This window comes from Molothrus ater, chromosome 27 (assembly GCF_012460135.2).
Source record: "Molothrus ater isolate BHLD 08-10-18 breed brown headed cowbird chromosome 27, BPBGC_Mater_1.1, whole genome shotgun sequence".
Taxonomy (NCBI): Eukaryota; Metazoa; Chordata; class Aves; order Passeriformes; family Icteridae; genus Molothrus; species Molothrus ater.
The window spans coordinates 2,727,659-2,753,289 of record NC_050504.2 but is presented as its reverse complement, the minus strand read 5'-3'; the positions used below and the strand labels follow the sequence as shown (position 1 = coordinate 2,753,289).

The 25,631-nt window shown below is 56.3% G+C and overlaps 3 protein-coding genes across 4 annotated transcripts in view; 1 reads left to right on the top strand and 2 right to left on the bottom strand.

The window, feature by feature from the left end:
• The window catches only part of FBXL20 (F-box and leucine rich repeat protein 20), a 40,512-nt gene extending 27,502 nt beyond the window's left edge, over positions 1–13,010 (top strand). For both annotated transcript variants that reach the window (XM_036398736.2, XM_036398735.2), the window contains exons 5-15: positions 557–651; positions 1,850–1,918; positions 2,257–2,352; positions 2,583–2,709; positions 3,176–3,250; positions 4,123–4,253; positions 5,372–5,432; positions 6,145–6,189; positions 7,175–7,231; positions 8,696–8,908; positions 10,392–13,010. In XM_036398736.2, the coding sequence (XP_036254629.1) occupies positions 557–651; positions 1,850–1,918; positions 2,257–2,352; positions 2,583–2,709; positions 3,176–3,250; positions 4,123–4,253; positions 5,372–5,432; positions 6,145–6,189; positions 7,175–7,231; positions 8,696–8,908; positions 10,392–10,499 (1,077 nt within the window). In that variant the 3' untranslated portion in view covers positions 10,500–13,010. The remainder of the gene's footprint in view (positions 1–556; positions 652–1,849; positions 1,919–2,256; positions 2,353–2,582; positions 2,710–3,175; positions 3,251–4,122; positions 4,254–5,371; positions 5,433–6,144; positions 6,190–7,174; positions 7,232–8,695; positions 8,909–10,391) is intronic.
• A 2,210-nt stretch (positions 13,011–15,220) lies between these two features.
• Positions 15,221–19,699, bottom strand: LOC118696720 (transcription factor CP2-like protein 1). The gene is made up of 15 exons (XM_036398994.1): positions 19,617–19,699; positions 19,394–19,536; positions 19,237–19,313; positions 18,519–18,624; positions 18,347–18,453; positions 18,100–18,252; positions 17,753–17,863; positions 17,575–17,672; positions 16,757–16,814; positions 16,565–16,658; positions 16,399–16,489; positions 16,217–16,293; positions 15,637–15,782; positions 15,475–15,526; positions 15,221–15,405 (listed from the first exon to the last, which is right to left on the bottom strand). Exons 1-15 carry the CDS (start codon positions 19,697–19,699, stop codon positions 15,368–15,370), a joined length of 1,434 nt encoding a protein of 477 aa, XP_036254887.1. The 3' UTR covers positions 15,221–15,367.
• Positions 19,700–20,541: 842 nt separating this feature from the next.
• Positions 20,542–25,631, bottom strand: RPL19 (ribosomal protein L19). The gene is made up of 6 exons (XM_036398995.1): positions 25,572–25,631; positions 24,851–24,957; positions 23,447–23,569; positions 22,464–22,584; positions 21,738–21,848; positions 20,542–20,732 (listed from the first exon to the last, which is right to left on the bottom strand). The coding sequence occupies exons 1-6, from the start codon at positions 25,574–25,576 to the stop codon at positions 20,609–20,611; spliced, it is 591 nt and encodes a 196-aa protein (XP_036254888.1). The 5' UTR covers positions 25,577–25,631; the 3' UTR covers positions 20,542–20,608.

Sequence of the window (25,631 nt, the reverse complement as noted above, 5' to 3'; positions counted from 1 at the left end):
CCAGTTAGTCCTGGAAGGACCAAGGGCTGCTCCTGCTCTGTGAGGAGCAGCCAAAGTGCAGGGGAAGGTTTGAGTTTCTGGTGCAAATATTCTCCAGTGGTTTTGTCCTTTGGTCCCAGGGGAAAGGTAAATCCTGGCTGTAATGGAGTCTTTGGGTCCAGATTTGAAATTCAAAACCATTTTCTGGATCTCTGGAGCCCAAGTGTTTGAATCCCTTTTCCTGCAGGGGCAGAACTCGTGGGCTGGGTCTGCTCATCTCTGTTTTGAGTAGAAACTGGAGTTTATCCATGGGCTGTGCCTGGAAATCTGGGGTGTAGCTCTCTCACCTCCCTTGGGGAGTCTGTGCCCGTGTCCAGGAGCTCCAAAACGGAGGAAATTCCTCAAAATGCTTTAGCTGGTTTGCTTTAGGCGACTGCTCCTTGTCTCTCCATCTCCAGAAGCTGAATAATTCTCCCTCCCCTCCCCTTAGCCCCATTTTCCCTTCAATAACAAATTCATCGTTGTCAATGTGCAAAACCTTCTGGGGGGTTCTCACGTGGCTGCTGTGCCTCCCCAGGGCCGAGTGGTGGAGAACATCTCCAAGAGATGCGGGGGATTCCTGCGCAAGCTGAGCCTGCGCGGCTGCCAGGGAGTGGGGGACAACGCCTTAAGGTACCGCTGCCAAAAAATCTGAATTTCCACATTTGTCTCGGGATAAACGGGGAGAATTTATCCCCAGTTTGGAGCTGAGGCACTCAGGATGCCAAAACCTGGAGAGCAGTGATAGAGATTATTCATTTCTTACTTAATTTCTCATTTAATTAATTTTTTTTATTATTTTATTAATCGTTTTGTTTAATTTGCCTTTTTTTTTCATTTAATTTCTTGGGGTTTATCTAAAAAATTGAATTATAAATAAAAAATTAAAATCAAAATTTAAAATTAACTTTATAAATATATCACTACATTTTTATATAAAGATATAAATATGTAAAAACATTAATATAAATAAAATTATAATAAATTAATATATTGATATATGAATATATAAGCATTAATATAAATAAAATGATAATAAAATAATATATCTAATAATAGATATTAATATATTAATATAGATATAATAATATAATATAAATTAATATATTGTATAATTAATATAAATTATATTAATTAATTAATTAATTAATATAAATACTATCAATTAATTAATGTAAATACTATAGATACATCAAAAATATAAATATATTAATTACTATAAGTAAATACATATATATATATATATATACATATATAAGTATATATATTATATAAGTATATATAAATATATAAGTATATATACATAGAAATATATTAATTACTATAAGTAAATTAAAATAGACTACATGAATAAACTAATAAATATAATTAATTAATAGAAATAGAAACATATCACTAAATTTAAATATATAAGTATATACCTATAAATGTATAAATATTTATTAACAAAAATAAACACTATTAGCATAAATTACTAAATTAAATAATAAATATAATTAATTGAGATATTATAAATATGTCACTAAATTTGTTTTTAGTGACATATTTATAATATCTCAATTAATTTTCTTCTATATCTCAATAACATTTTCTTCTGGATTTTCTACTTTCTTGTTTCTTTTCTTGATCTTAATCCTGATTTTCATCCTGATTTCCTTCTTGATTTTCTTGATTCCTTTCTTCTTTCTTGATTCTTTCGATTTTCTTGGTTTTCTTCTTGATTTCCTTCTTGATTTTCTGTTTTCTCCTTGAATCAGGTTTGTAAAACTTTATTCTGAATGTGTTACAAACCACCTGGAATTCCCAGTGTTTTCCCTTTCCCTCACCCCAGGACCTTTGCCCAGAACTGCAGGAACATCGAAGTGTTGAACCTCAATGGTTGTACCAAGATCACGGACGCGTGAGTCAAACTCTTCCCTCTTCCCTGGCTGCCACAGAGCCAGGCCTGGGGCTGGGGGAGGTTTTCCATGGAATCATGGAATGGTTTGGGTTGGGAGGGACCTTAAATCCCATCCATTCCCACCCCTTCAGGGCAGGGCAGCTTCCACGGTCCCAGGCTGCTCCAGGCCCTGTCCAGCCTGGCCTTGGCACTGCCAGGGATCCAGGGGCAGCCCCAGCTGCTCTGGGCACCTGTGCTGGGTTTCCACCTCCATCCTCACCCCAGCCTGCCCATCCCATGGGATTTCTGTGGCCTGGCATGAATCCATTGCAGGAGTTGTCCCCCTGTGTCTCTTCCAGCACCTGCACCAGCCTCAGCAAGTTCTGCTCCAAACTCAGGCACCTGGATTTGGCTTCTTGCACCTCCATCACCAACCTGTCCCTGAAAGCACTCAGGTAGGAGCTGGCAGCAGGGATTTGTCCATGGAATTTTAGAACCATTAAGGCTGGAAAAGACCTCTGAGATCCTCCAGCCATCCCAGCATTCCCTCTGGAGCTGGGCTCTGCCCGGTGTCCCCTGCTGGCTGTGGGGCCGCTCTGTGGCTCCCAGAAATGGGAACAGCAGAGCTTCTGGCTTGGAGCAGGATTTCTCCTGAGGCTTTCCATGTGTGTCCCTGTGTCCCCAGCGAGGGATGCCCGCTGCTGGAACAGCTCATCATCTCCTGGTGTGACCAAGTGACCAAGGACGGGATCCAGGCGCTGGTGCGGGGCTGCGGGGGGCTCCGGGCCCTGTCCCTCAAGGGCTGCACCCAGGTACAGCTGCAAAAGTGACAATGGCCACAGCTGGGCTGTCCTGCTGCTCCTCAGGGGGTGGGCATGGAAATCCAGGGGTCTGGGTTATTCCCTTCTCCAAAATCCCCGTGGTGCTGGAGATCAGGTGCTGGGCTGGAAGTTCTTCAACAGCCCCAATGAGTGGGACAGGGAATAAATCACTTGTGGAGCTGGAGAATCTTTTTATCCCAGTTTCTCTTTTCCCATGGATCCTTTGGAGGAGGTCACTGTGATCCATGGGCACATCTGGGCTCGGGGGGGTTTCTTGGCAGTCCTTTCCTCTGCCTGCTCTGCTCCTGATGGGGTAAAAAGCAGGAACACTCCTGGTGCTGCTGCTCCTGTGCTGCCTTTCCCTCCTCCCCAGAGGAAATCCCCATTCCCTGCTGTCCCAGCTTCAATTCCTGGATCCCAGTGCTCCCAGTTCCCATCCTTGTGGTTTCTTTTCCAGCTGGAGGACGAGGCCCTCAAGTTCATTGGTGCCCACTGTCCTGAGCTGGTGACCCTGAACCTGCAGACCTGCCTGGTGAGTGCCCAGGATTCCCTCCAGGAATGTGCTCCATCCCCCTGCCCACGGGGCACTTGGCACCAGCAGCTCCTTGGTGGCACTTCAGGGGCACTGAGCCCCACACCTTTGCTGTGTCAGGGGCGTTTCTCTCTTCCCTCTGAGCTGGAAAAATCCTTCCCATCAGGCTGGGCTGGTTCTGCCAGGCCTCTCCTCTGGTCCCCCTGCAGGTCTGAGCCTACAAAGACTTTTCCTGTGCACAGAAAGGCCCTCAACCAGCTCTGCAGTGCCAAAAATGTGTGTTTATGCCAAAAAATAGATTTTTTTGGCATAAACACACACTTTTGGCGTGGGCTCTCTGTCTGTGCCATTACAGTCCGACACAGGAACAGGCATGGATGGACCCCCTGTGTCCAGGGGTGGGATTGGATGGACTCCCCATGTCCAGGGATGGGATGGACAGACTCCCTGTGCCCAGGGGCAGGGATGGACAGACTCCCTGTGCCCAGGAACACAAATGGACAGACTCCTTGTGACCAGGGGCAGGGATGGATGCACCCCCTGTGTCCAGGGATGGGATGGACAGACTCCCTGTGTCCAGGGATGGGATGGACAGACTCCCTGTGTCTTCCCAAGCAGGAATTACAAAGCCCTACAAGACTCCCAGCACCTTCCCCCATCCCTCACTGTGTCCAGCTCCAAAACATTTCCCTCCAAATCCCTTCCTTGATATTCCCAAATCCAGCAAGGTTTATCCTCTTTCTGCTGCTTCTCCATAACAATTTTTGGGGCGAAACATTTCCGTAACAATTTTTGGGCCAAAAAGAGCTGGAATTTGGAACTGGGAGAGACAAATCCTACCTGGATTGAGGGAGCTGTGCTTTCCCTGGCAGCAAATCACAGATGATGGGCTCATCACCATCTGCAGGGGCTGCCACAAGCTGCAGTCCCTGTGTGCTTCTGGCTGCTCCAACATCACCGACGCCATCCTCAACGCCCTGGGACAGAACTGCCCACGCCTCCGGTGAGTTCTGCCAGCTCTTCCCCCATGGAACTCCCAGCAGAGCCTCCACGTGGTCTCTGAGCCATTTCATGCCCCCTCCCTCAAAGGTTTTCCCATTCTGAGCTTTTTTCCAGGTGTTTGGAACAGGGTGGTTGTGTTTTTTTGGGTTGGCCCCAAATTTTTGGGGTTTAAAAGAGCTCCCAGCGTGGTCCCCACAGGGTCTGTGTGTATCCATGAAGAAAGTTTGTGATTGGGTGAAGCTTTCCAGAGGTGCAGGAACTCAACCAGGACAAATCCCATCCCAAATTCCAGAGGAGGAATTCCAGTTTTCAGCTTCTTTTTCCTACCTCTGTTGGGTTGATGATTGAAGGCCCTTGAGGTGATAGTTCACATTCAGACTCAGGTGTTCATTGTTTATTATCAGTGTTACAGTCTCACAGCAGTGAGTTCTGCAGTCTCTCATTAGCAAGGCACAGCATGGCCAACAATCTCTTGTTACAAGGTCTTTTAAGACTGAACTATCCAATTAAGAAACAATACCCAAATTATTTTCCCTTTTAACCCAATAACTGATCACTCAAAGTCTGCACTGTGGACTTTCCTGTCCAGTTACAAAGTACCACCCAAACCCATGAAGAAGAAGAAGAAGAACCTGTCTCTATCCTAAAACCTCCATCTTGCTTCATATTTATTACTATATTCCAAAACCCCAAACTCTGAATTTCCACCCTGTGATGTTACACACTTCTAACCAAGTCTGCACCACAGTCCCACTGCTATCAATCAATTTTGGCAGCCTCAGGTCAAATGCTGTGTTCTCCTGGCAGTCAGAATCTCTCAGCACAGAAAATCTAAAAATTCTCAGCATCCAGAACTCCATAGCAGAGCTTCTGGCTTGGAGCAGGATTTCTCCTGAGGCAAATGAGCTTTCCATTTGTGTCCAGCATGGAAAGAACTCCCAACATCAGAATTCCTTCTCATTAAGGTGTCAAACCCCAGAGCAGCTCCACGAGGACGTGGGATGGAGACATCCCTGTGTCCCCTGGGCAGGGGTGGCACTGGGGGGGTCTCCTGAGGTCATTCCCAGCCTCTCCTGGGCTCTGGGGGCTCCCCCATGGTTCTTTCCTTGTGTCCTGCAGAATACTGGAAGTGGCGCGGTGTTCCCAGCTGACCGACGTGGGCTTCACCACCCTGGCCAGGGTAAGAGCCCTGCTCCTCCTCCTCCTCCTTCCCCTCCTGCTTTTCCTTCCTTTTCCTGGCAAAAAAAAAAAAAAAAAAAAAAATACCCCACGAGGTTTGGGAAAACTTTGAATTTGAGCAGAAGCTTAAGGTCCAAAAATTGGGTTTTATGGGATCTTTGGCATCGTCCTGGCTCGCACACCTGGGAGGATTTGCATCCAAACCACAGGAAATGTTAAATATTTTAGTTATAAACTTTACTGTTTTGTCTAAATTTAACTTCAATTACTCACCATGATTAAGAAACCCCTTAAATGAGTGAAATTTCCTTTATTATCCTTCAGAAACTTTGTAAGCTTTCCTTCCAGTTGTGCTATTTCATGGAGAAACACTTTAATTTTTAAAGCAAACTATGTTTGTGGTGGTTAATTCATATTTATATTCATATTTATATTTTATTTTTATATTTTCTAATTTTCATACATTTATTTATATTTATATTTTATACTGTATATATTTATGTATTTGTATTATTTAATTTTGATTTTTATATTTGATTGTGTGCTTACATTTCTATTTATTGTTTCCATATTTGTATTTATAATATTTATATTTAATGTACTATTTCTATTTACAACACAATTTATTTCTATTATTTATAAATTTTATATATCTATATTTGCTGTCTGGCCTTCACACTCACCATGGATGTTTGGAATTCTCTTTATTCTAGAATTGCCATGAGCTTGAAAAAATGGACCTGGAAGAGTGTGTCCAGGTAGGAATTCCACCTCAGGCTGTTTCTCTTGCAGCAGTGTGGAAAATTGGTGGAAAATTAAAGAGATTTTCTCCATATCAGAACTTAGTGTGGAATCCTGAGTGGGAAGAGTGGCTGGATTTGGAGAGGAGAATGTTGGGAATGAGGTTTTATCCTTGGTTTGGATTCCATGGGAATGCTGCTGTAAATAAGAAATATTTAATAGTGAGAGGTCCTGGGTCAAATAATGGATTTGTGAGAGAAAATCCCAGATTTTTCTGGGAAAATCCCAGAGAAGAATCTTATCTTGCTAAAAATAAGGAGAGTTCCCCCTGATTTGGAAAAGCATGGGGAAAATTGTGAAACAGCAAAGATTTTGGGGGATTGAAATCAAACTGGGCTGAAGCATTTCCAGGGAAAAGGGTGGAATTGACTCAAATTCCATGAAAAAACCTCCAAGCCCGAGGGTAGTGACAAAGGGAATGGGATTGGGATTCCTGGGAGCAGCTGGACCCCGTGTCCTGGGCAGAAATTTGGGATTCAAAGAGGGAATGACACCAGCCCAGGCAGGAAGGGATTGGGAATGACCCTAAAAAGGGAGAAGCAAAGCTGAGCCAGGGCACAAATCCATCCCAGGCAGCTCCTGGGGGAGTTTGGGATTGGGAACCTTTGCAGGGAATTCCTTCTTCCTGAAGAAAACCAGGAGCTGGGCAATCTGTAGGGTGTTCAGAGGGAATCCGAGCCCTCCTTGTCCTTCCAGAGGAACATTTGGGACACATCTGGGAGCTGATTTCAGCCCCTTAGGGAAGTTCAAAACAATCCAGTGATGCCTCTGCATCCCAGTTCTCCAAGGGCAGGAGGAGATTTCCATGAGGATTCCTGAGAGGCTGTGGGGAAATCTCATGGATTCGGGAAAATCCTGCAATTTTGCTTTGGTAGAAGAGAAAAAAAACCCCAAATCCTTGTGCCCAGCACCAAAATTAAATGACTTTTCCTTCTTTTCCAGATTACAGACAGCACACTAATCCAGCTTTCCATACACTGTCCACGGCTGCAGGTCCTGGTGAGTATCCCAAGGGACACTTCCAGCATTTCCTTTCTCCAAACAAAGGGATTTTAAACACTCCCTGACTTCACAGTTGGAAGAATTCTGCTGCAAACCTGACCCTGAGGAACCTCTTATCCCATCCCTGCTGCTTGCAGGAAATCCCACCCCAGGCCCCCACAGGAAAAGGGTTGTGGGGATTCTGCCAGGAGCAGAATTCCAGGTGGGATCTGCCTGCACAGGAGCTGTCAGTCTGTCTGTCTGTCTGTCTGTAGGAGAGGAACCTGCAGGGCAGCCAGGAGCTGGAGTGCTCAGTGCCTCTGGGAAGCCTTTGGGGCTGAAACTGTGGGAATTTGGTTTCTGTCAGCCCTGGGGCTGTGCCATGAGGGATCCTGTCCTGGGGGGTGTGGGGATGTGGGTTCTGCAGTGCACTCGTCCCTCAGGAAAGGCAGCTCCAGCTCCTGCCTCAGGCCCTGCTTCCTCCTCGAGGACTTTCCAGGTGAATCCCCCTGAAAATCCACACTGAGGGGAGGGGGCCATCGTGTTCCTGCTGCTCCTTGGACCCAGGGCTGGGGTCCTTCCCATGGTGGGTGAGGCCTCAGGTGTGCCAAAGGTGGGTCCTTGCATAGCTCAGCTGTGCTGGAATTTCTGTGCCACCCTGGGGGTCTGCGTTCCCCTGGAACCGTGGAAGGGACCCTAAAGATGATCCTGTTCCCATGGGACACTTGCACTGCCCCAGGTGCTCCAATCTCTGCCCAGCCTGGCCTTGGACACCTCAGGGATCCAGGGGCAGCCCCAGCTCCTCTGGGCACCCTGTGCCAGGGCCTGCCCACCCTCCCAGGCAGGAATTTCCCCCCTCCAGCTGGAATTGTTCCCCTTTCCAGCACATCCCTGCTCAGAAACCCCCAGAACCCAGGAGTGGGCACAGCCCAGCCCAGCCCCACCAAACACTGACCATCCTCCCATATCCCCTGCGAGTTCTGGCTGGGCTGGGGCTGTCAGGAGCTGGGTTTAACCCCTCTGTGTGGAGACAGAGTTTAACCCTTCTGGGGACAGTTTAACCCTTCTGGGGACAGAGTTTAACCCTTCTGGTCTGGGGACAGAATTTAACCCTTCTGGGGACAGAGTTTAACCCCTCTGTGTGGGGACAGAGTTTAACCCTTCTGGGGACAGAATTTAACCCTTCTGTTTGGGGACAGAGTTTAACCCCTCTGTGTGGGGACAGAGTTTAACCCTTCTGGGGACAGAGTTTAACCCTTCTGGTCTGGGGACAGAATTTAACCCTTCTGTCTGGGGACAGAGTTTAACCCCTGTGTCTGGGGACAGAGTTTAACCCCTGTGTCTGGGGACAGAGTTTAACCCCTCTGTGTGGGGACAGAGTTTAACCCCTCTGTCTCAGGACAGAGCTTAACCCCTGTGTCTGGGGACAGAGTTTAACCCCTGTGTCTGGGGACAGAGTTTAACCCCTGTGTTTGGGGACAGAGTTTATCCCACTGCGAGCTGATCACGGACGATGGGATTCGTCACCTGGGCAACGGCGCCTGCGCCCACGACCGGCTGGAGGTGATCGAGCTGGACAACTGCCCCCTGATCACTGACGCCTCCCTGGAGCACCTCAAGAGCTGCCACAGCCTCGAGAGGATAGAACTGTACGACTGCCAGCAGATCACGCGGGCCGGGATCAAGAGACTCAGGGTGAGCTGGGATGGGGAGGAGCAGGAACGGGGAGGAGCTGGGATGGGGAGGAGCTGGGATGGAGAGGGTTTATCCACAGGGAGGAGCTGGGTTGGGGAGGAGGTGGGATAGGAAGGGTTTATCCATGGGCAGGAGCTGGAATGGGGAAGGTTTATCCACAGGGAGGAGCTGGAATGGAAAGGGTTTATCCATAAGGAGGAGCTGGGATAGGAAGGGTTCATCCATAAGGAGGAGCTGGGATGGAGAGGGTTTATCCGTAGGGAGGACCTGAGATTGTGGAGGTTTATCCATGGGGAGGAGCTGGGATGGGGAGGGTTTATCCACAGGGAGGAGCTGGGATGGGGAGGAGCTGGGATAGGGAGGGTTTATCCCTGGGGAGGAGCTGGGATTGTGGGGGTTTATCCATTGGGAGGAGGTGTTATAGGAAGGGTTTATCCATAAGGAAGAGCTGGGATAGAAAGGGTTTATCCATAAGGAGGAGCTGGGATAGGAAGGGTTCATCCATAGGGAGGACCTGAGATTGTGGAGGTTTATCCATGGGGAGGAGCTGGGATAGGAAGGGTTTATCCACGGGGAGGAGCTGGGATAGGAAGGGTTTATCCATAGGGAGGAGCTGGGATAGGAAGGGTTTATCCATAAGGAAGAGCTGGGATAGGAAGGGTTTATCCATGGGGAGGAGCTGGGATAGGAAGGGTTTATCCATAGGGAGGAGGTGTTATAGGAAGGGTTTATCCATAAGGAAGAGCTGGGATAGGAAGGGTTTATCCACGGGGAGGAGCTGGGATATGAAGGGTTTATCCATGGGGAGGAGCTGGGATAGGAAGGGTTTATCCACGGGGAGGAGCTGGGATATGAAGGGTTTATCCATGGGGAGGAGCTGGGATAGGAAGGGTTTATCCATGGGGAGGAGCTGGGATAGGAAGGGTTTATCCACGGGGAGGAGCTGGGATATGAAGGGTTTATCCATGGGGAGGAGCTGGGATAGGAAGGGTTTATCCACGGGGAGGAGCTGGGATAGGAAGGGTTTATCCATAAGGAAGAGCTGGGATGGAAAAGGTTTATCCATAAGGAGGAGCTGGGATTGTGGAGGTTTATCCATAGGGCGGAGCTGGGATAGGAAGGGTTTATCCATGGGGAGGAGCTGGGATAGGAAGGGTTTATCCATAGGGAGGAGCTGGGATGGGGAGGGTTTATCCATAGGGAGGAGCTGGGATTGTGGAGGTTTATCCACGGGGAGGAGCTGGGATAGGAAGGGTTTATCCATAGGGAGGAGCTGGGATGGGGAGGAGCTGGGATGGGGAGGGTTTATCCGTAGGGAGGAGCTCGAATTTCCCATCACCTGCTGCTCGTGCTCAGAGGAGCTGTGGGAGCCGTCAGATGCCTCATCCTGGGAGCCCTGTGGGCACCAGCACAGGGGGGAATTGCCGGGGGAGGGAGCCGAGGTTCTGAGGCAGGCCCTGAGCTGGCCGCGTTGCCCTTGCAGACCCACCTGCCCAACATCAAAGTCCACGCCTACTTCGCCCCGGTGACCCCCCCGCCCTCGGTGGGCGGCAGCCGACAGCGCTTCTGCAGATGCTGCATCATCCTATGACACTGGAGCCTCCTCGCGGCCAGCTGGGGCTGGAACCACGCCTGGGAATTGCCCAGATCTCCAGAACCTTGGAGGAAAAGCGCCCCCAGTGTCATTTGCCAGGGCCAGTGAGCAGGGCTGGGCTGCCCTGCAGCCACCCACACACCCCCTGTGATCCCGGCGGGATGAGGGACTGGGGATGGAGCTGCAGCTGGGCCTGGGTGGGCCTGATCCTGAACCATTCCTGCTGGGAATCCCTGGGAATGGCCCTGGCAGGGAGGGGAGGGCTCCCAGCCTGCAGGGACTGATGCTGCTGGTGAGGTTGGAAAAGGAACCGAGATCCTTGGAAGTGGGGAGAGGGGAGAGGAGAGGAACACGCTTTAATTTAACCCCCTTGTGCAGGAGGAAAAACCCCAACAAACCTGAAAACTCAAACAAAATCTGAAAACCCCAACAAAACCTGAAAACTCAAACAAAACCTGGAAACCCAAACAAAACCTGAAAACTCAAACAAAACTTGAAAACTTCAACAAAATCTGAAAACTCAAACAAAACCTGAAAACCCAAACAAAACCTGGAAACCCAAACAAAACCTGAAAACTCAAACAAAACCTGGAAACCCCAGCAAAACTTGAAAACTCAAACAAAACCTGAAAACCCAAACAAAACCTGAAAACCCCAACAAAACCTGAGAACTCCAACAAAACCTGAAAACCCCAACAAAACTTGAAAACCCCAACAAACCTGAAAACTCAAACAAAACTTGAAAACCCAAACAAAACTTGAAAACCCAAACAAACCTGAAAAACCCCAACAAAACCTGGAACCCCCAACACGTTCCATGTCCGTTTGTCAGTGAGGGAATGAAACAGCAGCTGCTGAGCCAGGATTTCCCTGAAATCCCAGATTTCCCTGGGATCCCAGATTTCCCTGGGATCCAGGATTCCCCTGTGCTTCCCTGCTGCCACCTGAGCATGCTCACATGAAGGCTCATCTTCCCTGTGTCAGATTCTTCCCAGATTGTTGTGATAGACCTTGGAATTTCTAATTCCAGATATTTTACCCTCCCCAAATCCTGCTTTTTTTTTTCCTAAGTTTTTTTCCCAAATTTTTCTTCCAAATTCAGTCATTTGTTGAGATTTCCCAGCAAATCCATAAGGAATTTTTCCCCAGGAGAAGCCTGAGCCTGTGATGAGCTGTCAGGAAGATCTGAAAGGAGCACAGGGAGCTGCACCCACCCCAGGCTGGGCTCTCCTGGCCTGTGTGATCAGGGACTGGGTGTCCAAACTTCTCCCAAATCCAGGTTTTATCCCAATGACAAGGATATAATCCTCCACACAGGGAATAACAGATACACAAACGTAGAATTCTCAGCACAGGGAGAAAGTCCCAGCCCATGTTCCAAGGACTGAGAGTTCCCTCCTCCCGTCCTTTCCCTCCATCCTCCCCCCATGGAAAAGCCAAGTAGAGCTTTTTGCTTGTTGCCCTGATGAAGAATTAAGGATTCCCTGATGGAGCAGGGCTGGAATCCTCCCTCACTCCCTGTGGGGGCCCTTCCTGCCCTCCCCACCTGTCCAGGTAAGTGTGGAGCCCTGCAGGGAGCCCTGGATGGGCTTTGGATGTGCCAGGCCCAGCTCTGGGGCAGGAGGAGGGGTGGGGGGGTCAGTGGCTGCTTTTTTGGGGTGTTTCAGGCTCCAGGGGAGCCCAGAGTGATGAAATGCCAGGGTGGAACTGCTGGGCAGATCCCAAGGGTTGAAGGGGCAGGGCAGGTCCATGGGTCCGCGTCCGTCGTTCCCACTGTCCGTGCGGGGAGCTCGGGGCTGCCCTGGGCCGAGGGGTTTGGCTTCCCCTGGCTGCTGAGCAATCTCCTGGTGGGGAAGGAGCAGCTGCAGCAGCAGGAGGGGCTGGAAGGGGGGGGATTTTCCCACCAGGAATTCCAAGGACAATGAGCTGTTCCCAGCAGGAGGGTCCCAGGTGCCCCTGGAGCTGCCCCCCTTCATCTCCCCCAGCCTGGGAGCATCTCCAGGCTGCTGTGGTTAAAAGGATACTGTCAATGCCCTCTTGTAGATGGCTTTTAATCCCTTATATTTATTCAAATCCTCTTTAGCGCTGTGGATTCTCCCCCTCTCCTCGGGCGCCTTCATTTCCAGAACTTTCTCCGGGTTTCAGGGTGGCAGAAGATGGTGGTGACAGAGTGGACGGGCGAGGGGTCACCCAGCAATCACAGGATTTGCACAACTCTGGGAAAATAAAAGAAAACAAACAAAACACTTTTGTTTAGTTCCTACTGTGGCAGGGGAGAGCGAAGAGCAGGATTTTGGCTGACTGATCCCTTTGGAACAGAGCTGAGTTTTCCAGGGAAAACTCCAGAACACAGAACCCAAAGCAATTTCTTTTCTGTTTGCAGACCAGGGTGACAGCATTAAGGTAGCTCAAACTTCTTGACAGTGTCCTTTTAAGTCAATTATCCGTCTTCAAATGGACTCTTCCTGATGTTTATATTTATAAATACCAATAAACACCATTTTCCAAGCTGTGTCTCGCTGGGGGAATCACTGAGTGGAGGAAAATCCACCTCCTGCATGGGGCAGCTCCTGAGGGGGAGCCCTGAGTGTTTGCATGGACTCAGGGATGGGGTTTGGGGTGGAAGGACCTTGGAGCTCATCCAGGGACTCCTTTCCATAGCCTGGGATGCTCCTGGGATCGTCCTGGGTGGGATCTGGTGGCTGTGGAGGGCTCAGTGCCCAGGATTTGGAGGAATTTCTCCATCCTGGGGTTTCTGGGGGGGCTCTGGGACAGCTCCAGCACGGAGCCAGCCCAGGGTGAGGATCCCATCCCATTTCCAAGCCCAATCCAGCCCAGGGTGAGGATCCCATCCCGTTTCCAAGCCCAATCCAGCCCAGGGTGAGGATCCCATCCCGTTTCCAAGCCCAATCCAGCCCTGGGTGAGGATCCCATCCCGTTTCCAAGCCCAATCCCCTTCTCCAGCCTCAGCTGGGGCAGCTCCTTCAGTTTCACTCCCTGGGCTGTTCCTGTCCTTGGAATCCTCCCTGGTTGTGTCCCCACCTCCCAGCAGAGATTCCTGGAGCCTGGATCTGCCTTCCAGCACCTTCCAGCTGCCCCTGGACTCCCAGCAGGAGCAGGGACCAAGGGACCTCTCCAGGAAACAGCCTGGGACCTTCTGGGGTAGAAAATCCTCCAGTGAGGCTGAGCAGATCCAGTGCAACCAAAAAAAAGAGAATTTTCTGGGCCTTGGAGACCCTGCAGCCCCTTTTAGCCCAGTTCTGTGACAGGGTGAGGATGGGGCAGGTGGGAACAACAAGTTCCACTTTTTGCACATCTCTGTAATTCCCTTTGTATTTCTCTTTGATTTTCTCTCCATTGATCATGGCTGGCTGCTGCTGTCGTGGTTTTGGGGTAATTTGGGGTTTTTTTGGCAGGATAGGGGTGGATTGGGATCAGTGTGACAAGGTTCTTGGCTGTAGTGTTCTGGAAAATATCCTAAACCATTTTGGCTTTTTCTGGTGAAGGCTTGTGTGTTTGATGGGCCTGGGGGTGTTTTGGGGTTTTTTTTTCCTTTTTGCTTTCTTTTCTGGCATCCAGGTCAAGGTTTCTGCCCTCCCTCTGTGCCAAGGCCTGGCAGAAGCTCCTGTGTTGCAGTTTGGGGGATGTGGCGCTAAAATTATGGAGAAAATCAAGGAGAAGCTGCTTTTCCTCCTCAATTCCCAGCTCAGTCCGTGCCCTCCCAGCCTTTTGTTCTCCCCTGGCCCCTGCAAGGACCCATCCTGGCAGTGTCCCCAGTGTCCCATCACCTCCTTGTCCCTGTCCCTGCCCCGTGGCTCTGACTGACCTCCCATGGAAATCTGGAGCTGATTTTTTAAGGGTTGAGGGAAATCCATCCCACTGATCCTTATCCCAGGCTGGCAATGTCACCCTGTGCCAGCAGTGCCACCCTCGGGGCTCTTTGTGCTTCACCCTCTGTCCCCAAAGGTGCAGCTGAGCCCACCCGGGGGTCCCCAGGGGCTGTGACCCCCCCGTTCCCAGCCCTGTCCCCTTCCCTCGGGGGCTTTGACACTTTCAAACTCGGGGGTCTCCCGGTGGCTGCTGGACCCCCCTCCCTGGGCTGGGGCACAGGGAGAGCTGGAAAATGTCCTTTCCATGGTGAGGTCCGTGCTTGTCTCGTGTGACAGTGGCAGGAAGTTACAAACACACCTGGTTCAGGTGGCCCTGGTGGGGACAGAGGGGACACTCGGGACAGGGCTGGTGGCACTCTGGATCCCCATGCAGTGTTGTGGGGAGGATCGGGGGCGTTCTCTTGTCCCCTCCAGCGATGGGTCCCGGGCCCCGTGTCCTCCCCGTGTCCTCCCCGTGTCCTCCCCGTGTCTGTGATGGCGGCTCCGCTCCGGGGCTGTCCCAGCTCCTCCCGGTCCTCCCCTTCCTCCCCTGCTCCCGCTTTGTTTATCCCAATCCCATCCTTTGCCCCAGGAATTCGCTCCCAAGGACGTCCCGGTCGCGCTCCGCCGGCCCCGGGAGGGCTCCGCTGTTTCAGTGCCCCATTCCCGACCGGCCGGAGGCGGCGCCGGGCTCTGCCCGCCGGGGCTGCCCCGGTTCCGTCTGCAAGGGCTGGGACGGGACCTGCCCTGCCCGGTGTCGCCTGCTGGGGCCGAGGGACCGACCCCGCACCCCAAATCCACCCCGGGGACCCCGAACCCCCGCGGGCGCCGCAGGGACGAGGCCGTGTCCGGGGTCGCTCCCGCCGTTCTTTAATGGAAAGCGGGGACACGAAGGACACGGCGGGGGACAGGACGGGTCCCGTCCGCTCGGGCGGGCTCTGGGGGCTCTGCCAGCCCCGGGCTCCTCTCTCGGTCCCTTCCCAGCGTGGCCGGCTCCTACCGCAGCAGCAGCTGGAAGCCCTCGGGGCCAGGGGCTGCGGGCAGGGGACGCGGCTCAGTCGGGGCCACCGATGTCCCCTGCCCGGCCGCGGCCACCGCGGTACCTTTGCCGATCGCCACCACGAATCTCGTCTCGTCCTGGAGGTTCCTGATCATCTGCGGGGCACAGGGGGGCTCAGGGGGGCTCGGGGACTCTCCCGCTGCAGCTCGGGGGGGCTGCGGGGTCTGCGCCTCCCTGCCCTCCCCGGCTGTCCCCGTGTCCTCACCGCGTCGCTGACGAGGACGTGGATGCCGGCGGGTCCCTGGCGGGAGAGCCGCAGGATCTGCCCCGGGGGCAGCTCCAGCAGCTCCGCCAACCTCGCGGTGAGCTCGGGCACCGTCAGCTGCTGCAGGTGCAGCTCCTGGTACAGCCCTGGGGATGGGATGGGATGGGATGGGATGGGATGGGATGGGATGGGATGGGATGGGATGGGATGGGATGGGATAGGGCCGAGTGCCCACCCTCCATCCCCACGCCGCTGCACACCTGAGCCCCTCCTCACACACCTGAGCCCTTCCCCACACACCTGAGCCCTTCCCCACACACCTGAGCCCCCTCCTCACACACCTGAGCCCCTCCCCGCACACCTGAGCCCTCTCCTCACACACCTGAGCCCTTCCCCACACACCTGAGCCCCTCCTCACACACCTGAGCCCCTCCCCGGACACCTGAGCCCCCTCCTCACACACCTGAGCCCTCTCCTCACACACCTGAGCCCTTCCCCACACACCTGAGCCCCTCCCCGCACACCTGAGCCCCTCCCCGCACACCTGAGCCCCTCCCCGCACACCTGAGCCCCTCCTCACCTGATCCCGCACCCTCCGCACTCTCAGCCCCGCTGGGCTCCTGTGCCACGTACAGGGTCAGCCGGGGCCGCGGGCACCTGAGGGGGCACAGGAGGCTCTGGCGGGGGGCCAGGATGGGGTCGGACCCCACGGAGCTCCCCGGGGGTCCCCAAAAAGCGGCACCGGGGGCGCGGGAGCCTGACCTGCCCGCCAGGGCGTGGCAGAGGCGGATCCCGTCCGGGGCTCCGCAGATCTGGATCAGGTCCCTGCGCGAGAGCTTCAGCAGCTCCGCGCCTGCGGACGGGGGCGCTCAGGGGGCGGCAGGAGGGGGGTCCCGGCTCCGAGCCCCGGCCCGGCCCCGGCTCTCACCGGTGAAGTTGGCGAAGACGCGGGCGCAGGAGGAGAAGCGGCGGCGGAGCAGCCACTGCTGCGTCTCCAGCGGGGAAGCGCAGGGGCTCAGCGCCTGTGGGGGCTCAGCGGGGCCTCAGCGGGGCACGACCCGAGCGGGCACAACCCCAGCCCGTCCCGGGGGGCCGGGGGAGGCTCTGGGGGCTCCCTCACCTCGCCAGGACTCTCCGCGGGGCCCTCGGCAGCGCAGGCGGGTGACACGGGGGACACGCTGTTGAAGATTGCAGGCAAGATGTTTTCTATTGCCATCTGTATGGCAGATTACCTTTGTCAAGTGGGCAGTTTGCCTTATCTCTCTCTGTGAGTGACCACATTCACTCCTCCCTCGGGAGGGGACACTGCTGATAACAGCCATTGAATGTCCCTGCATGGCTGATAAGAACTACAGCATCCCATTGGGAGATGTGAGCCCAGAGGGAGGAGCCAAGCATTCCTGCCCGGATATAATCCAGAGGTTTGGAGACACCAGCACAGCTTCTGCACTGGATTCCCCAGAGGAGCAGCAGCTGCCTCTTCTTCCATTGGATCTTCAGAGGCAGAATCCATCCTTCTCTACAGGATCCCTGCTCCAGCAGAGCCACCCCTGACACTGCAGGAGGGCTGAGCCACAATTCCAATGGGTCTGCTGCCAACACCCTGACCCACAGGGTGTCAGGCTGGGTTCTGACTCTGGCAGTGTTGTTCTTGTGCACTGCATTATTTATTTTATCCTTTTATTTTTTTCTTTTCCCTATTAAAGAACTGTGATTTCCTGCTCCCATATTTTTGCCTGAGAGCCCCTTAATTTAAAATTTATAGCAATTCAGAGGGGAGGGGAGGGTTCACATTCTCCATTTCAGGGGAGGCTCCTGCCTTCCTTAGCAGACTCCTGGCTTTCCAAACCGAGACACAGGCACACCCTGTGGGGCAGGGCGGGCACAGAAGGAGACCCCAGAAGTGGGGAAATGGGGGGTCCAGGGTTCCCCGCTCACCTCTCGGGGCTCAGCAGCTTGAAGGGGTGCGGGGACGGCAGCCCCGGGGTGCCCAGGGGGCTGTGGGGGGCACCCAGCGCATCCGGCCATGGGGGGCACTGAAGAGGAGGGGGGGGTGATGGGTGCAGGGTCCCGGGGGTACCCTCGGCCCACGGGGGGCGCCAGGGCCGGGACCCACCTCGGCCAGCACGGTGCTCTCGTAGGGCGGCTGGAATTTCTCCCTCTCGGCCGCCGGCTGCTTCTCCACCTTCTCCCGGTCCGTCCTCTGCTTCCTATCAGCCCCCTTGGGCTGTGCCGGGGGGTGAGGGTGGCCCTGGGCCCCCCCTGGACCCCCAGACCCCACCATGCACCCACCCCCCAGCCCAGAGCGGGGTCTCCCAGTAGTGGGGGGCACTGCGAGCACTGGGGGCACTGGGGGCACTGGAAGCACTGGGGGCACTGGGAGCACTCGAAGCACTGGGGGCACTGGAAGCACTGGGGGCACTGGGAGCACTGGGGGCACTGGTTTCCCGCCCTCCCCGGTACCTTGAACACCTTGACCAGGCAGCTGGCGGAGTGCAGGTGCTCGGGGGGGTCCCCCTCGCCCCCTGCCCCAAAGGTGTCGATCTGGATGCGGAAGGGGACCCCCTTCTCCCCCCCGTTCTTCCGCAGCGTGAACTCGGTGCTGATGCAGTGAACCTGATGGGATGGGATGGGAGGGACAGCAGGGTCAGGACTGGGCGCTGTGACCCCCCCCAGGATCCCCCCGAGCCCCCCAAACCCCGGCTCCCACCTGCACGAACACGGATGTGCGTCGGGAGGGGTCCCAGAGGAATTCCACCGTGTTGAGCAGCGTGGGGTGGATTTGGGGCTCCAGGATCCCCACGGAGAGCGGGATGTCTGCGGGAGCGGGGTCAGCGCGGCCCCTGCAGCCCCCCCGGCCCCTCCCCAGCCCCGGCACCCACCGATGTCCAGGATTCGGTCGCCCGGGCGGCTCCAGCGCCAGCCCTCGAGCTGCTGCTGCTCCGAGTACTGGAGGCGGCGGTCGTGGAAAACCACCCGGACCAGGCTCTGGGCAGGGGCACGGCCCCAGACTGGGGCTCAGCTGGGCTTGGACCGGGGCAGAACTGGGGCTGGATTGGGGCAGAACTGGGGCTACACTGGGGTTGAACCGGGGCACAGCGAGGACTGGACTGGGGAGGAGATGGGGCTGGACTGGAACTGGACCAGGGCAGAGCTAGGACTGGACTGGGCCTGAACCGGGGCTGAACTGGGGCTAGACTGGTGTTGAACTGGGGCAGAGCTAGGACTGGACTGGGAATGAGATGGGGCTGAACTGGGGCTGGACTGGGCCAAAATTGGGGCTGAACTGGGATCGAACTGGGGCTGGAGTGGAGCTGTAGTGGGGCTGAAAGGAGGCTGCACTGGGGCAAAACTGGGGCTAGACTGGAGTTGAACTGGGGCAACACAGCCAGGACTGGGGCTGCACTGGGATAGGACTGGGATGGGGCTGGACTGTGGCAAAATTGGGGCTGGAGTGGGGTAGAACTGGGGCTGGACTGGGTTAGGACTGGGGCTGAAGTGAGGCTGAACTGGGGCAGAACTGGGTCTGGACTGGGACAGAACCGGGACTTGAGCCCAGATCTTTTCCCCGGGGTCCCCCCACGTCCCCACCCCGCTCACCTTGACCACCCTGCGGCCCTCGGCCGGGTCCCCCCGGGCCATTCCCGTTCCCATCATGCGGATCTCGTAGGGCTGCCCTGGGGAGGGGGCCGGGAGGGGGGACTGAGCCCTCATCGTGAGGGGTGGGAGGTCCCCCCCCCGGCGCCCCCAGACTCACCCTGGTTCAGGTAGGTGAGGGTCTCCTCGTGGCGCCGCACGGCCGGGGAGGTCGGGGCACACAGGATGTACCGGAAGGGCGGCTGCCATGTGGAGACGCCCTTGGGCTCCTCCTGCTTCAGGTAGGGCAGGACCGGGGGGTCCCTGCGGGAAAACGCCCCCCGGAAAGGGTGGGAGCTCGGCCGTGCCTCAGTTTCCCCGAGCCCAGCGGATTTGGGGGGTACCTGAGCAGCCCCGAGGCGGGCAGGGGGTACACGTCCCCAGGGCTGGACCAGCAGGGCTCGGGCTGGCCGTGCCAGAAGAGCATGGTGGGGACAGGGGGGACACCCCGCGAGCAGAGGGCAACAGCACCGAGGGACAGGGGGCGGCCCCACCCCCACCTTTATAGGCACGGGGAGGGGAATGGGAGCGGGGCCGGGCCCAGTTTGGCCCAGCTGGGACCAGTTCGGGGTGTTGACAGTAAACAGTGGGGAGGGAGGGGCTCCGTTTGCTGTCAATACAATGGGGGGGACACCAGGGGGCTCCCCCAGTCCCTTTGTCCCAGCCAAGAACCCCCCCGTGTGCGTCCTGTCACCACCCCCCTCCTAACGCCTTTAATTCCTGCCAATTTGGCTCTTTTTGGGTAAAAAAAAAGGTATTTGCAGAGCCCCGAGTGTGGGGGGGGTTGGTGGGTGCTGTGTCCCCCACTTGGGGTTGGGGTTGTCAGATTTGGGGTCTATGGGTGCAATGTCCCCTCTTGGTGACACTGGGACATGACCCGGGGGTGTCACACACACACACCGGGTGTCACACACAGACCCATCACTGTGATGAGCTGGGGGGCAGGGGGGTCCCAGCTCCATTTCAGTGGTGGGGGGGACCCTCCTCAGCTCACTGAACCCCCCCAGGTGGGCCCAGGGGAGGGGCAGAGCCCATCCGCGCTGTGTCTGTCTGTCTGTCCAGCCACTCCCACTGTGGGATCGGGCTGGCAAGGAGCTGCAGGGGGAGTTTGGGGGGGCCCTAGGGTGAGCTCCAGCCCCTCAGCTCCTCCCTGAGCCTTTGGGGGTTCAGGGGGGTCCCCAGTGCCCGGGGCCGTGGGGAAGGGCCCCACTCAGGGATCCCCAGCGTTTCCCTGACCCCTCCCTGCTGCAGACACGGAGGCTCGGCGGGAAGAGTCCGGGATGTTTTATTGGAGGCCAGGGGATGGGACAGGCTGGGAGCAGGGGACAGCCCCAGGTCACTTCTTGGCCTCCTCCTCCTTGGACAGGGTTTTGATGATCTCCTCCTTCTTGGCCTGCAGCCGCTCCTCGCGGCGCTTCCGCGCCTCCTTGGTCTTGGAGCGCCGCGCCTCCGCCTGGTCCCTGCGGGATTGGGGACGTGAGGAACCCACAACGGCCCCACAACACCCGGAACGGCCCCACAACACCCGGAACAACACCTGGAACGGCCCCACAACACCCGGAACGGCCCCACAACACCCGGAACAACACCCAGAACAGCCCCACAATACCCAGAATGGCCCCAGAACAACACCCAGAGCAGCCCCACAATACCCAGAACAACACCCGGAACGGCCCCACAACACCCAGAACAACACCCGGAACGGCCCCCACAACACCCAGAACAACACCCGGAACGGCCCCCACAACACCCGGAACAACACCCGGAATGGCCCCACAACACCCGGAACAACACCCGGAACGGCCCCACAACACCCGGAACAACACCTGGAACGGCCCCACAACACCCGGAACAGCCCCACAACACCCGGAACGACACCTGGAAGGGCCCCACAACACCCGGAACAGCCCCACAACACCCGGAACAACACCCAGAACAGCCCCACAATACCCAGAATGGCCCCAGAACAACACCCAGAGCAGCCCCACAATACCCAGAGCAGCCCCACACCGTCCTGACCCCTGTCCCCATTTCCTTGGGTTCTGCTGTCCCTCACCACCCAGAACAGCCCCACAACATTCCCACAACACCCAGAACAGCCCCCCAACACCCTGCCGTCCCACACCACCCCGCTGGATCCCGGGGATTTCCATTCACTCCATCCACGGAGCAGCTGTTTGGGGTCTCGTGTCTCTGCTGAATCCCAGAGTGCTCAGATTCAGCTTTTCCCCCCAAGGACACAGCAGATTCTGCAATCCCTCCCCTGCCCTGGTCAATCATTCACCCACTCCAGCAGCTGATCAGGAACCTCCCATTTCCCACTTCAGTGGAACCCCAAAGCCCAGCAGAGCCCACATTTCCCTGCTGCCAGCCAGCCCTGCCCTGTTTGGGATGGATTCCCCCAGGAATGCCCCACAGGGGGGGATTATCCCTGGCAATCCCTCCTGCCTGCAGCAGCAACTTACGCCAGGAGCTTCTTGCGGGCCTTGTCGGCCTTCAGCTTGTGGATGTGCTCCATGAGGATCCGCTTGTTCTTGAACACGTTGCCCTTGACCTTCAGGTACAGGCTGTGGTACCTGTGGGGCACAGGGGGTGGGGACATCAACACCTGCCTGGAGAACTGGGATGGGCTGGGATGGAGTGGAATGGGATGGACTGAGATGGAGTGGAATGGGAGCACTGGGATGGAGTGGGATGGACTGACAGCACTGGGGTGGACTGGGATGGGAGCACTGGGGTGGGAGCGCTGGGATAGGATGGGATGGGAGCACTGGGATGGACTGGGATGAGCTGGGATAGGATGGGAGCACTGGGATGGTCTGGGATGAGCTGGGATAGGATGGGAGCACTGGGATGGTCTGGGATGGGAGCACTGGGATAGTCTGGGATGGTCTGGGATGGGAGCACTGGGGCGGACTGGGATGGGATGGGAGCACTGGGGTAGACTGGGATGGGATGGGAGCACTGGGATGGGAGCACTGGGGTGGACTGGGATGGGATGGGAGCACTGGGATTAGGGGATGTCCCCACCCTGCTGGCTGTGTGGGAAGGGCAGGGCCAAGGGTTTAGGGCTCATCCCAGCCCTTCCTGGCAGAACTGGACCTGTCCAGGGACTGGTCTGGCCCATACTGGGAGGGCTGGGGATGCCCAGGGCAGTGAACTCTGGGGGCACAGCACAGCCCAGCTCTCACATGTGGCGGTCGATCTTCTTGGACTCGCGGTAGCGCCGCAGCAGCCGCCGCAGGATCCGCATGCGCCGCATCCAGGTGACCTTCTCGGGCATGCGGGCGTTGGCCGTGCCCTTCCTCTTGCCTGGAGCGGGGCAGAGGGGTCGGGAGGAGCCCAAACTCCTGCCAGCTCAGCCCCACACCCATCCCAAAGCTTCCCATCCTCCCTTTCCCCTCAAAGGAACAATCAGGGACACAAACCAGGGGCTTCCTGTGTCCCAAACCCAGGGGGGGATTCCCAAAGCCAGGAGGGGATTCCCGAACACAGGAGGGGATTCCCAAGGGTGAGTGAGAAGCAGCTGTGGAAGGTGGGGAATTTCCCCCATTCCCAGGGGGATTAGGCACTCAGTTCCCCCATTCCCAAGGGGATTGGGCACTGCCCAATGAGGCATTTCCCCATTGGGAGCGGGATGGGGCACTCCCTGATGTGCATTTCCCCCATTCCTAGAGGCATGCAGGACTCAATTTCCCAGTTCCCAGGGGGTTGGGCCACTCCCAGATGTGGATTTCCCCATTCCCAAGGGGATTGGGCACTCAATTCCCCTGTTCCCATCAATTCCCCCATTTCCAGGGGGATGCAGGACTCAATCTCCCCCTTTCCCAGAGGCATGGGGCACTCCCTGATGTGGATTCCCCCATTCCCAGGGGGATTGGGAACTCCCTGATGTGGATTTGCCTTGTTCCCAGGGGGACCGGGCACTCAGTTCCCCCATTCCCAGGGGGATTGGGCACTCAGTTCCCCCATTCCCAGGGGGATTTGGCACTCAGTTCCCCCATTCCCAGGGGGATTGGGCACTCAGTTCCCCCATTCCCAGGGGGATTGGGCACTCAGTTCCCCCATTCCCAGGGGGACTGGGCACTCAGTTCCCCCATTCCCAGGGGGACTGGGCACTCAGTTCCCCATTCCCAGGGGGACTGGGCACTCCCAGCAGTGTATCTGCCCTCACCGATGCCCATGTGCCGGCCCTTCCTGCGGGCCAGCGTGTTCTTCCTGCAGCGGGCGCGGGAGTGCACGGTCACGGGCTTGCGGATGATCAGCCCATCTTTGATCAGCTTCCGGATCTGCTGCCCTGCAAAAGCACCCAGCACCTCCTGGGGGCTGCCAGCACAGCACCCACCCCAGCCCGGGGGGATGGAGGGCACCCAACACCAGGGCCAAGGCAGTGCCTCCCTCAGAGCCCTTTGCTCCTCCCCTCAGAGCCCTGCTCCCCTCACAGCTCTGTTTCCTCTCCCTCAGAGCCCTGCTCTCCCCACCCTAGTGCTCTGTTCTCCCCCTCCTCACACCTCTGTTCTCTCCCTCCCCAGAGCCCTGCTCCCCCTTCTCACAGAGCTGTTCTCCCTTCTCTCAAAGCCCTGTTCTTCCCCCTCTCAAGAGTTCTGTGTTCCCTCCCTCAGAGCTCTGTTCTCCCCCTCTCAGGACCCCATTTCCCCCCTCCTCAGGGCCCTGTTCTCCCCCTCCTCACACCCCTGTTCTTTACCACCTCTGAGCTCTGTTCCCCCCCTCCTCAGGGCCCCATGTTCCCTCCCTCACAGCTCTGATCCCCCCTCAGGACCCCATTCTCCCCCTCCTAAAATCCATGTTTTCCCTCTCCTCAGGGCTCTGTGTTCCCCCTCCTCACATCCCTGTTCTCCCCCTCCCCAGAGCCCTGCTCCCCCTTCTCACAGAGCTGATTTCCCTTCTCTCAGAGCCCTGTTCTTCCCCTCTCAGAGCTATGTTCCCCCTCCTCAAAGCCCTGTTCTTCCCTCTCTCAAGAGTTCTGTGTTCCCTCCCTCAGAGCTCTGTTCTCCCTCTCCTCACACCTCCCTGTTTTCCCCCTCCTCAGGGCCCCATGTTCCCTCCCTCACAGCTCTGATCCCCCCTCAGGACCCCATTCTCCCTCTCCTAAAATCCATGTTTTCCCTCTCCTCAGGGCCCCGTGTTCCCTCCCTCACAGCCCTGTTCTTCTCCTCCTCAAATCCCTGTTCTCCTCCACTCAGGACCCTGTTTTCCTCCTGTCAAATCCCTGTTCTCCTCCTCCTCAGAGCCCTGTTCTCCCCTCCCTAGACCTCTGTCATCATCCCCCATCCCCCCTGTTTGTTTTCTCTCCTGTTTCTCCCACTGAACCTCCAACGATCCCAATTCCCTCCCTCATTATCTCAGAACCACCAGGCACCTCATCAGTTCAAATCCTGAAAATCCCCACTTTAACCTGCAAAGAATTTGCTGAATTTCACCTGAGCCAAATCGTGAACTTTTGGGAGATCTTTCCCAGACTCGATGACCTTACCAACCTAACCCAACCCCACTGTTACTGAGCTCTCCAAAACCTCTGTTCCCACCCTCCTGGATCCCACAGATCCCCCCCACGTACGGGAGTTGGCATTGGCGATCTCATTGGTCTCGTTGGGATCAAGCCACACCTTCTTCTTCCCGCAGCGCAGGACGCTGGAGGCCAGCCTCTTCTGGAGCCGGAGCATACTGGGAGGGCAATGGGCACGGATCAGGGGGGTCTGCACCCTTTAGGGACCCTACAGCCCTCCAGGGACCCCTGACCCCCCTTTAGGCACCCTACAGCCCCCTGAGGGACCCCTGACCCCCCCCTTTAGGGACCCTCAGGCTCCCCCAGGGGAGCCCGCACCCCTCTGGGAGAGTCCTCACCTCCTCCAAGGGACCCTGCCCTCCCCTTAGGGACCCTCACCCACCCTCAGGGTCCCGCATCGCCCCTCATGGGATCCTCATCCCGCTCAAGGATTCTTCCCCCCCGCCCCTCAGACCCCTCCTCACCCCCCTCAGTTCCTCAAACACCCCGCGCTGCTCCAAGGGGCGCATCCAAGGTCCGCAGTGCCCCACAGCAGCGCCCCCAGACCCCCCTCACGCATCCCCGGCCCCTCAGCGCAGCCATGGCGCCCCTCCGCCATCTTCCCGCCAGGCCTCAGGAGGCCGCGGCCGCTTCACAGCACCCGGGGCCGCCATCCAGCACTACCCGGACGCCGCCCCGGTTCTAAGGACACTCTCCCACTCCCCTCACAGCCCTCCCCGGTGCCTCCCGACCCCCGTTATTCCCCGAGCAGCGGCCCCGGTCCCACTCCCACCTCATGGCGGCGGCGGCGCCGGGGCCGGAGAGACGCAGCGGCAGCGCTGACCCCGCCCCC

Bases quoted from the DNA above. Each gene is read 5' to 3' on its own strand.
- RPL19 (XM_036398995.1), bottom strand. The intron at 22,585-23,446 runs GTGAGGGCAGAT...GCCCCGCTCCAG, and splicing joins GGGCCGGCACATGGGCATCG to GCAAGAGGAAGGGCACGGCC. The intron at 21,849-22,463 runs GTGAGAGCTGGG...TGTGCCCCACAG, and splicing joins AAGAAGATCGACCGCCACAT to GTACCACAGCCTGTACCTGA.
- LOC118696720 (XM_036398994.1), bottom strand. From the start codon at position 19,699: ATGCTCTTCTGGCACGGCCAGCCCGAGCCCTGCTGGTCCAGCCCTGGG. The intron at 19,314-19,393 runs GTGAGTCTGGGG...CCCCCTCCCCAG, and splicing joins CCTCACCTACCTGAACCAGG to GGCAGCCCTACGAGATCCGC. The intron at 17,864-18,099 runs GTACCGGGGAGG...CCCCCGGCACAG, and splicing joins GCCTGGTCAAGGTGTTCAAG to CCCAAGGGGGCTGATAGGAA.